The sequence below is a fragment of the Musca domestica genome, unplaced genomic scaffold, assembly GCF_030504385.1.
Source record: "Musca domestica strain aabys unplaced genomic scaffold, Musca_domestica.polishedcontigs.V.1.1 35, whole genome shotgun sequence".
NCBI lineage: Eukaryota > Metazoa > Arthropoda > Insecta > Diptera > Muscidae > Musca > Musca domestica.
The window spans coordinates 1,845,574-1,857,504 of record NW_026712315.1 but is presented as its reverse complement, the minus strand read 5'-3'; the positions used below and the strand labels follow the sequence as shown (position 1 = coordinate 1,857,504).

General features: G+C 35.7%; 1 protein-coding gene across 1 annotated transcript; it reads left to right on the top strand.

Moving 5' to 3' along the window:
* Positions 1–140: 140 nt before the first annotated feature.
* LOC101896818 (probable peroxisomal acyl-coenzyme A oxidase 1) lies at positions 141–10,692 on the top strand. The gene is made up of 7 exons (XM_005182126.4): positions 141–940; positions 6,587–6,746; positions 6,807–7,099; positions 7,165–8,077; positions 8,153–8,258; positions 10,010–10,162; positions 10,227–10,692. The coding sequence occupies exons 1-7, from the start codon at positions 820–822 to the stop codon at positions 10,485–10,487; spliced, it is 2,007 nt and encodes a 668-aa protein (XP_005182183.1). The 5' UTR covers positions 141–819; the 3' UTR covers positions 10,488–10,692.
* Positions 10,693–11,931: the final 1,239 nt, after the last annotated feature.

Here is an 11,931-nt window from a genome sequence, read left to right as displayed (position 1 = left end):
ATATCCCAAAAGACACTTAACTAGTTCTAACTGCTCGTTTTAGTGAGTAATATTTTGAACTTCGTATGGAAACGAAACGAGAGAATTGTAATTGTTGTAATAGTCGTTTTATTTTCACATAAAACTGAAACAGGGATTGCTTGAGTGTTATGAAATAAAGTTTCAAGTTTTTAATGTAATCGTTCAAGATTCTTCTTTATAATCCCTCCTTGTATTATATTTTTAAGAATATAGAAATGAGAAAGATTCAAATGAGGAGATTGATTGTGTTTGAGATAAGTGACCACCAATGAATGGTCTTAATTGGAACAGTAACACAGAAGCAAAGATAGATCACAACATATTTGGGAATATTTGATAAGCATTGTGCCTTCCCTTCACCCCTGTGACACATTTCAGTTCACCCAGCTGTTATCAAGTACATAACCATTTTTGAATGTAGAATCCAGTCAAAGGTCTCTGTTGTATCGCGCTGCTACTGCAATTACTTACGCTTAACTTCTGTCCGAGAGAATATTACTGGTGTTATTAACTTGTTGCCACAAAGCTATGTCGTTCGTTTAGATTGCGACTGACCATACAACAAGTTAGACAGCTTTAGCGGGTTAACTCGCGCGTTACGAGATCAGTCATTTAAGTAAAAAACAAGATTGTTGAACAACTATTGCATTCAACGCACTGATTCTAAAGTCTCAACGAAGTGACGGAGTGTGCCCGCGAGTGTGTATGTGCCTGGGTGGATTGTGAAAAAGTTGTGAAACTGCATCCAACGAATAAAAAAAAACAACAAAAGTCATTAACTGAAACCAAAGCGTGATAATGAGTGTAAAAATTAATCCCGACTTGCAAAAAGAACGCAATACTGCCACATTTGTTCCAGAGGAGTTCACTGTTTGGTGGAAGGGTGGCCAAAAAAAATATGAACAAATTCTGGCTTTGGGTAAATATTTAAAATTGTAACTGTGATATTGACGATCTTTTTGACCTTTTACTAATCGTATCATAAGGATCCTTTGTTCAAAATATGATAATAGAAATATTCTCGTTGTTATTCAAAAACCATAATAATAGTTTGTCCCCCAATTTGTACTTGACCGAAATTTTTATGGATTTGCTTTTATTATTTTTTTTTTTTATTTGTCGATAAGTTTTGCCAAGCATTAAGCAGTATTTAAAACGCCTTTAAGCAATTGTAATTGTTTTCGTATAGAATCAAGTGTTTGCTATTAAAATATATTGCTGATTTGCAGATAATTGCAAGTGACTGGCAAATTTTTGTATTTGTATAAAATTGGCAATATAAAACGGAAAAGTCGATTTCGAATTAGGACCAGAGATAAGTGCATTTTGTAAAGTTCATTACTTGAATTAATGGATCATCAATTTCGAACGAATGTATATATATTTGAATAATTTTTGTTTTAATAATAGAGGGACAAAACAATAATCAAATAAACTTGCGTAGTAACGTATTGAACTTAGCCCTCTCCGCCTCGCTAAAGGAAATTTGACACAAATCCTCCGATATTCAAAGACTTGGATTAAAAACATAAAATAATCCCACTTTAATGTCAAATTGTAACCTGTTTCCATTCGCTTATACCGTTGACTTTTTAAAGACGCGTGTTTTAATTGAATAATTATTTTGTTATATTTTTTAATTATTCAAAAAACTGGGATCAACGGACTTTCCAGTTCCTAACACATGTCATTTGTTCGATATATGTAAATATTAAAATAGGCAGCCGATTGAAAATGAAAGTGTCTATGGAAATATGTGGCCCATTTTTTAAGCAATGGCATAAAAAAATACTTTTTAGTTTGAATTATATAAATGGTTTTACGATCTTTGATTATATCTATTTGTTTAAAAGTATTGCATTTTTAAGATAAGTCTTTCGAATTTGTCATAGATGTGTTTTTTTAAAAAATAGGAGAAAATTGATTATCCATTTAAAATAGTCCCGTAGAATCGAATCATTAAGGCTTCCTTTTAGGGCTTCCTAATATCAAACCGTGCTATACAAAAATGGCGAAAAGGTATGAAGTCCGGCCGATAGGCTTAGTGTAAAAGCCCCTATTAGATCTCCCCCCATTCTTGTTTCTGAAGCACAGATTTTTCTTCTTTGACACAAGAGCCTTTTCGTGTCTAAGTGGGAGGGTAACTTTCAGCGGTGTGAGTAGATAACATCATTCGATGGAATTCTCTTATATAAATTTACCATGCACGTTCAGACCTATTCATTCGGATGACGGTTACATCCCAGAATGGCATACTCTCCTTTTTTGTTGGAAGAAAATAAATGCCAAAGAATAACACTATCTGTGTATAGGGCCACCAATGAATGTATATTTTCGTCAACATTTAGCCACGCTTTTCTTTTCATGCCGGGATTCTTCATGCGTCAATGTACCTTTCGTCCCTCAAACTACACAAAGAAATCCAATTATAAGTACTAAGAAATTCTTTCAAGATTGTTTGTGAGATGTGCCTTTTATTTGTCCAAAGACCAGGATTTACGAAATCATTTCCCACCAAAAAAGGCTTTGTTGTTGCTATAACAGGTTCATATGTTTTGTTCGATTTCTGATAACCCGCTTCTAACTCCAGGTTCAAATATTCGTCTAATTTAAAAAGCTGAAACCAGTGACCTTTTTTATGGGGTGAGTGGGGTAGGTTTGGTGCAGCATATTGTGCGGGACTATATCGCCTGCATCATGATGGTGGACTCCGAGAATCGCATTCTTACTGGAATTGTAATGAGTATGAGTGCCACTTAGACATGCCTGACCTTCTCTCCAGATCATGCCCATATGGTGGCTTGAATGAGCCCCACAATAACACCCAAACAGGTACTTCAATGAAAACATACGGTTATGCTGAGGTACCAAAAGGACATTCGCCTCCTCATGTAGATGGTCCACTGGCGTCATAAGGTGGTACCCTGTCGCAGTTCTCAGGGCAGTATCCTGACAGTTGGATGTTCTTCCACTCTGGATGTTCTTCCACTGCGTTGAACTTATATTTGCAAGCCGCCACACTAGTCCGCAAAGCTAACCAAGAAGAAGAAACAAGACATTCGTTGGTTACGTTTGACAAGCCCACAATATAGGAAGAACACATAATCGATTCGTAGTCCTTTGGTAGAATAGTCCCACCCCCTGATAAAGTATTTAGAACGCCTTAATCTTTGGTAAATTAGGGTTAACAAAAATGATTAAACATTGCCTAAAGGATGTCAAAACCGGTCCGAATGTATGGCTGTCTAAATTGAATAAGAACAGTATGTACAGTAAATCCCTTGCTTTCAAGCTAGAATTCAATAACGATGGTATGACATATATAAATATATGGTCCAGAATTATGTGTTTTTGTTTAATTTTCGTCCCTTGAGATCATCGAAACGATTACAAAATTTATTTTTGATTATCTTGATTGTCCTCTTATCCACCTTCATACCCTATTTGTATTCTTTTCCTAAAAGTTTCATATTTGAGTATTCAACCAAGTATAGTCAGATTGTCATCATGGTATCTTCATAATTGTTGTGAGCATTCTTCCTTCCAAACCTAATTTTAAGATTGTCATTATTCCAAGTAGTTGCAATATTTCAAACCTGTATACGTGCAAATTAGCAAGCATTAACAATTATAAAATGCACATGTATATAATTTTCTTTGTTTCCAAACAATAGCAATTGGAAATTGTCGTCAAACGTTCAAAAAAACATTGGCTTTGATTAAACGATAAAACTATCAAATCCAGGAGGTATTATTATACATGTTCTAATCTTATCTCAGTAGCTGGTATGGGTTAAGTACAACCATCACCCCATGAGGGCTAAGAAACCAAATAAAAAATTGATATTTTATTTTGAAAAATGTAGTATTTTTATGGCGTGTGGCTGATCAAGCAAAAATTAACACCAATAGAGATCAAGAAATTTAGTTTAGTTTAACACGTAGGCTTTATATACTGCATACATGTTCCTGAAATATTTCTATATGCTTCCTGATAAGCTTATAAATCTTGTACTTCAAAGATAATCAAATCGATCTATACACCGTGGGTAAAGTTTAAATTTTAAGTAGGATTGTTTTTGCTTTGTGTGTGTGCTTTTGGCGGCATCCAATGCAAACACACGATGTGCAAAGTATGTAGTTTGCTTTTAATTATAGAAGAAATGGTAAAAATAATGCGAAAAATTCCATAATATATTCATTTAAATATTTTATTGTTTTTATTCTTCATAAAAATGATGATGATGAGAAAAAAAAACTTGTTCCCAAATTGCATTTGCTGGTTGGCGATAATCGTAGCGCATGAGTCAACAGTTTTTTTCCTCAACAATTTCTGTTCATTGTTGTCTGGACAAAACAAAGTTCACCAGCCACAATCCGACAAAACAATAGAATAGAAATGTATATACATATTTAAATAACAAACTATTAACTTATAACTTTATTAGCCCTCGGTTTAGACCCTGCCTGTGTTTAGGTAGTGCTGTATGGACAGTGTGCTTAAACTTGTCTATAGTTTAATTACACCACATCTGTTTGTTGGCCTGTGTGATGTTAAGTTCTAAAGCCCGATTAATGTTGGAATGTTTTGTTTTTGTTTTACGACTCGCAGTTAATGCAAAGGTCAGTCGACAATGACTTAAAACTTAACTTAAAATGTATCTCATGTAAATGTTCGTTATGTGGGCCATAAAAATTTGTAAAGAAACATAGATGGTGGGGTGGGGGAGCTTCAACTAAAAATGTATCTTTTTTAATGATTGTGGGTTGTTGCTTTTATCTTTTCACTATCGATTCCGCGGTGTTTCCAAATGCTCCCTCTGATGGTCCTTTGAATGTAGGTTGCAAAGGAAGGAATTAATTGTATCATGTCTCTGAAGATCGTTTATAAACTACTAAAAATCCACTTTATTGGGTTGAAAATATTCAAAAAAAGCACACAAATCCAAAATATTTAAAATATTGAATATTTAATAATAATAATATTGAATATTAAAAACTCGCTTTAAATGTTTTCTGAAAAATCGACGTTTATAAAATATTGAAAAAAATAAAAGTTATATAGGTTGCAAGTATTTAAAAAATCATATTTCTAAAAATCCACTTTTTAAATATTTATAAAAATATTAAAAAAAAAAAACAAACAAACAAGTAAAAAAGCTGTAAGTTCCAGGCCTATTTGGAAAACATTTGGCAATTTCCAAAAAAAAAAAATCCGTTAAAAAATTCGGTTAAAATTTTAAAAACAACGAATGTAGCTTTTATATTAGGTTCTATGCCACGACGTGGACCTGCATAGGCAACTTTTGTCATAAGCCATTACAATATGCAAAAGGGAAACTTGAAAAAAATAAAATAAGGAATATCGGCAGGTACTGTTATATGAGGGCTATACGCGGACGTGGACTTGCACAGACAAATTTCTGTCATAGGCTGAAGCATCCATTACGAACTTCAAATACCGAATTTGAAACAATTCCGGTGAATAATGTCGCTTAAATTATCAAAATACTGAATATCTGGAGGTACGGTTATATGCGGGCTATACGAAGATGTAGACTTGCACAGACAATTTCCTGTCATAGGCTGAAGGATCCATTATGAACTTCAAATGTTGTTACAAACGGAATGACAAACTTAATATAACCTCTGTACTATGGTGGAGGGTGAAAAAAAAAACTTTCTTTCTTTATTCTCTTTATTTCTCACAGTTCTTCATTTCCTACAGTAATTTTTCATCGCGACCGAAGCATACCATACGGAAGGTTGTACCGTGAGGGGAGTTTTGTCGCCTTTGGCGCCTAATTTTGTTCGTGACCACCTACTTGTCACACTTTGCCCTACCCTTTTGTTTCTTTCCATTTGACACCTTTGCGGTAGGTGGGGATGGCAAAGTCACAATATTTCAAAGCAGACTACGTCTTTCTCGTATTTTTTTCAGGATCTGCGGTTCTGATGACTTCGTCGAAGCCTTGCCTTCCTCCGAATTGGTTTCCGTCTCCTTCGACGCCACCTTTTCCGGTAAGCATATGCTTTCCACAGTCGTCTCCTTTTTAGGAGCCTCGACAGGTTTCACTGCTGCTAGTCCTAAGATCTTTTGATTTTTTCTTAAAAAGTCTTTTTAAAAAATATTCCTAAAGTTCCTTTGAATATTCCTCTTAAAAGTCTTCGTTTATGGGTCGGAAATTCCTTTAAAAATCTACTTTTATACTTTGGAAGATCTTTTGCAAATGTTCCTCATGACATCCTCGTTTTTAAGTCGAAAGACCCCTTTGAAAATACTTATCAAATATTTTTGAAAAAAGCCATGTTTATGTGTCTGAATATCCTTTGAAAAATTTTAACAGCTGTCGGACGAGTGGCTTTGAATGACAGCAGTCTGAAGTTGGTTGCAGTTTTTTCATCTCACCCTGTAGTTGATAAAAACAATTCACGATCCTTCAAAACATTATTTTCAAATCAATAATGATCATTCTAAATGTTCTTTAAAAAATATTTTCAAAAATCTAAGAAAATTGCAATGACATGCAGAATTTTTGAAATCCTATTTTGTTTCTTTTTACAGAGGAAATGTTCCTCAACGATCCCGAACTGAAGGATGATCTGCCAATTTCTTATATGTCACACAAGGAACTTTACGAGCATGCCATACGTAAATCGGTAAGAATTGCCGAAAAGATACGTGAGATTCGTAACAATGGTGAAGACAATGTCGAGACCTATAAGTGAGTAAATAATAATAATTTAGATCTCATACTTATTTTCAATTGCTTTCTTTTCTCCAGTGCCCTCTTGGGCGGTTCTCTGGGCACCGCTTTGCTCAAGGAGGGCAATCCCATGGCATTGCATTTTGTTATGTTTGTACCGACCATTATGGGCCAGGGCACAATGGATCAACAGGTTGAATGGTTGTCAAAGGCATGGGACTGTTCCATCATTGGTACATATGCTCAAACCGAATTGGGACATGGTACTTTTTTGCGTGGCCTAGAGACCCGGGCGGACTATGATGAAAAGACACAAGAATTTGTTTTGAACTCACCCACGATTACATCATACAAATGGTGGCCTGGAGGATGTAAGTTATAGCACAATTTCTTCCCTGATTTTATATTTTTTTATATCTATAATTCCTTTCTTTAGTGGGTCAAACCGCCAATTATGCCGTTGTTGTTGCTCAACTCTTTACCAAAGGCGAATTCCGTGGCCTGGCTCCCTTCATTGTCCAGGTGCGTGACGAGGAAACCCACATGCCTTTGCCGGGCATTGATATTGGTGAAATTGGCTCGAAATTGAGTATGAAATCTGTTAACCAAGGTTATTTGGGGTTCAAAAATGTGCGCATCCCCCTCAATCACATGTTGATGAAGAATCAACAAGTGCTGCCGGATGGTACATATGTACCACCCAAAAATTCCGTCTTAACCTATGGCACCATGATGTTCGTGCGTGTTGCCTTGGTCCGTGATGCTGCCATGGCATTGGCAAAAGCCTCAACAATTGCCTGTCGTTATTCGGCCGTACGTCGCCAAAGTCCCATTGATCCCAAAGAACCGGAACCACAAATTATGGATCACACGACACAACAGCTTAAAGTATTTCCCATCATAGCCAAGGCCATTGTGTTCAAAGCGAACGGTGAAAATATATGGAATATGTACAACACAATTACAGCTGAGGTGGAGAAGGGGGCATTGGATCGTTTGCCCGAAATGCATGCGTTATCTTGTTGTCTAAAGGCTATTGTGAGTGCAGATGCTGCTGCTGGTGTAGAGACATGTCGTCTGTCTTGTGGTGGTCATGGTTTCATGGATAGTTCTAATTTCCCCACCTTATATGGTATGGCCACGGCTGTGTGTACTTATGAAGGTGAAAATACGGTAATGTTATTGCAAACTGCCCGCTATTTGGTGAAGGTCTATGGCCAGGCATTGAACGGTGTTAAATTGGTACCGACCGTTGCGTACATCAATGAAGCTGTCAAAACAAAGGAGTTCCGTAATTTTGATGGTTCGATGGAATCGATTGTGCGAGCCTTCCAGTTCGTTGCTGCCAAGTGAGTTCTGAAGAAAAGGGGACGTAATCAAAAATCATTAATTATTAATACAAACATTTTCTCTTCTGTTTACAGCAAAGTTCGCATTGCCTATGAACGCATGGAACAGCGTCGTAAACAAGGCTATGGCCCTGAAGTAAGCGCCAATATGTGTGGCATTGAATTAACCCAAGCTGCTGATGTAAGTAGACTTATTTTTGAAAAAAAAAAAAAAAAAACACAATTAATACTCTTATAAACCTTTGAAAAATATTCTTAAAAAAAGAAGATTATAGCACCTTAAATATTGTTAAAAATTAGTTCGTCTACCATTGACAACCATTGGCTCCACGAATATAGTTCTGATAGTCCCTGTAAAACACTCTAAAAAAAGCACAATGGTATTTTACAAAATAAATAAAAATCCAAATTATTAGATCTAATAGCCATTGAGAAAATATTATTTTCATAAAAAAAAAAACACGACAATAGCTAGAATTGTCCTTGAGGATATATTCCTAAAAACACTTCTTGAGACAATATTCTTTAAAAAAAAATCAAGGCACTAAATATCATATTATTTTAAAGAAATCTCCAATATACTAGGTGAGATAAAAAACTGCAACAAAGTCAAACGCCATAATTTTTCCTTTTTTTTTTGAATGAATGAAAACAAAAATGTCGGAAATAGCATCAAATTTTAGAATAAGTTTAGATATGTTCGAATTGGTCACCTTTGGCACGAATAATGACCTTCAAATGGCCAATGAAACCGTCACACGCTACCCTAATGTTGCTCTGCGGTATTTTTGCCCATTCCCTGGGAAGCGCTTGCTTGAGGTGATCGACACTTTGGAATTTTTTAGTGCTAACCTTGCTTTCCAAAATACTCCACACACAATAGTCCAACAGAATGGTATCCGGTGATTTTGGTGGCCATTGTGCGCTGGAAATGAAGCGAGGAACCTCATTTTGTAACCATTCTTGGGAGGCGCGTGCTGAGTCCTCTTGGAATGTCCAAGGTCTGCGGCTAAAATGTCTGCGTGCCCATGGCTTTAATACACCCTCCAGAATGTTTTCGCGATAATATTCGTTTGAGTTCTGGAGGCCAACCGAAGGTGCACATTTTCAGCTGACCTCTTTGGCAAGTAAACACGATCGTTTTGTTTGTTACAAACTGCTGGACAACGAATGTTTTCTCATCGGAGAAAACCAAATTCAGCAGTTCACCAATTTCGGCCAAGCGAAGCAACTCTTTAGCTCTTTTGAGTCCATTTTCTTTCCGTTGCGGTGTATGTTCTTGCACTTTTTGGAATTTCAATGGCTTTACCTCGAGTTTATTTTTTAATATTTGCCGAATGGAATATTGCGATATGTTCATCTCACGAGCCATTTTTCGGCCACTGCGACGCGGGTTTTGATCAAGTCGCTTTCTTACTTTTCGAACGATTTCTGCAGATGTTGCTATTTTTTCCATCAACTTCCTTGACTTCGATCAACGCTACCAGTATTACGGTAACGAGCGATGGTACAAGACATTAAAGATTTATTTACATTTAAATGCTGGAGTGCTCTAACGATTGCCACTTGTGGTTTTCCAGCCAAATATAAGGAAATCACACTATCACGCTTGAATTCCATCACGAATAACTTTTTTCCTGGAAAATTCTCCCGAAAATGCATTTGTACGCTTGTAAACAATGTAATGAGCTGTCACTGGAATAATGTTAACAGATGTCGGACGAATGACTTAGAAGTGACAGCAGTCTGAACTTGGTTGCAATTTTTTCATCTCAACCTGTCTTTTTTTTTGACTGTATCGAAAAAATATATCTTCAATATATTTTTGAGAAATTAAAATTAAATTTGAAATATTTAAAAATTCGAAAAAAATGATCATAATTTTTTTTATTATATCAAAAAAAATTATGTATTTCTCTTTATGTATTGCAGCTCCATGGTCGTGCCTTCTTGGCCTCATCTGCCCTCTATGAATTAACCAAACTATCTACACAAGTTTCCAAAGCCTTGGCCGAGGTATTAATGGTGATTTTGGAATTGTATCTCGTTGATGCTTGCCTGAATCGTCTGGGCGATTTCTTGAGAGTAAGTAGAGCAAATTATTTATGAAAAATTATATATATTTTTATTTCTTTTATCTCTCCTTCAGTTCATTGATCTTACGGACAGTGATGTCAGCAATTTGGAATTACGTTTACAAAACTGTCTTAAACGCCTGCGTCCCAATGCTGTGGCCATGGTAGATGGCTTCGGTATCCACGATCGTATTTTGGATTCGGCATTGGGTGTTTACGATGGCAATGTGTATGAGAGAATGTTCGAAGAAGCCAAAAAGAGTCCATTGAATAAGGAACCTGTAAATCAATCATTCCACAAGTACTTGAAACCATTTATGAAGGCTAATTTGTAAATGTTTTTTTTTTTTTTTTTGGTTTCTTTCTAAAAAGTACCAAAACGTGTAATTTTTGTACATAGTATTATGTATGTATGTATTCTTGTAGTTAGTGTTTTTATAATATTCATTGTAAATTAGTGTAAATATTTGTTGAACATTGTTATAAAATGGTTGTTATTTTTTTATACACCAAATACATTTTTTTAACCTTGATAATTTACGCTTTCGTGTGGAATTTTTAATGACCAAAGAAGATGACATTGGAAATTGAAATCTAGCAAAGTCCCATGCATCAACCAGTCTGTGAGGCGTTTCGCCTTTGGTTAAGCGGCTCATCAGGCATATTATATGCTATTTTAGTGACTAGACAAAGATAAATTTGAAGGTCAAAGTTTTGAATAATTTCAACTCTTATAAATAATAATTACAACTCTTATAAATTGTGATATAAGAATCAGATTGTCTTAAAATTTCACACATCCCAATATTTTTATAAACTCAAGATCTGGTGTTAAGATGCAGTATATCGGTCCACTCCTTCTGGCACCTCCCCCACAAAAGGTCGAAATTTTGAATATACATTCCATTTAGACTTGGCACACCTGAATATTTTCCTTAGCACAGGAACTGTTATAAAAACAATAGAGATCGGACCATTCCTTGTGGTACCTCCCCCACAAAGGGTCAAAGTTTTGAATAATCAAAGCGTTTATAAAATCCAAAATAATCATCAGATTCTCTTTATATTTCACACATTCCATTATTTCTACTAACAAAAGATCTGTTGTGAAGATGTGGTATACCTGTCCCCTCCTTCTGGTACCTCCCCCACAAGGGGTCAAAATTATGAATATCCATGGAGCTCATAAAACGCGAAATTAACATCCAATTCCATTCAGACGTGGCACATCTCAATATTTCTATCAACACAAGATCTGTTATAAAGATGGAAGAGATCGGACCATTTCTTCTGGTACATCCCCTACATAGGGTTCAAGATTTTGAGAAACCAAACGCTCAAAGTAAGCCAATTAAGCATTCAACTCTCTTCAAATTTCTCACATACAAAGATTTTTGCTTACACCAGATCTGTTGTGAGGATGATACATAGCTGCGAACGCCTTCTGGTACCTCACCCACAAATGGTCACAATTGTCAATATTTTTTTTCTGTCAATTTGCTATTTTAATATAGCAAATTTTTCTCATCCACAAACTTGTTATGAATATGGATTTTATGATGAAGTTACCAATATAACCCCAAACCTGACACGTCGCAATATTTATTTAGGTCCGATATGAAATTGACAATATTGACCCATTCCTTCAGAACCCACTCCATAGAGGGTCAAGAATTTGAATAATCATGACAGAAGTCAAAATATATTTTAATAATCGAACATTGGCTGAAGGTATACGTCTGCCGGCAGAACCGACTGATACTTTTAAACTTGTTTTTT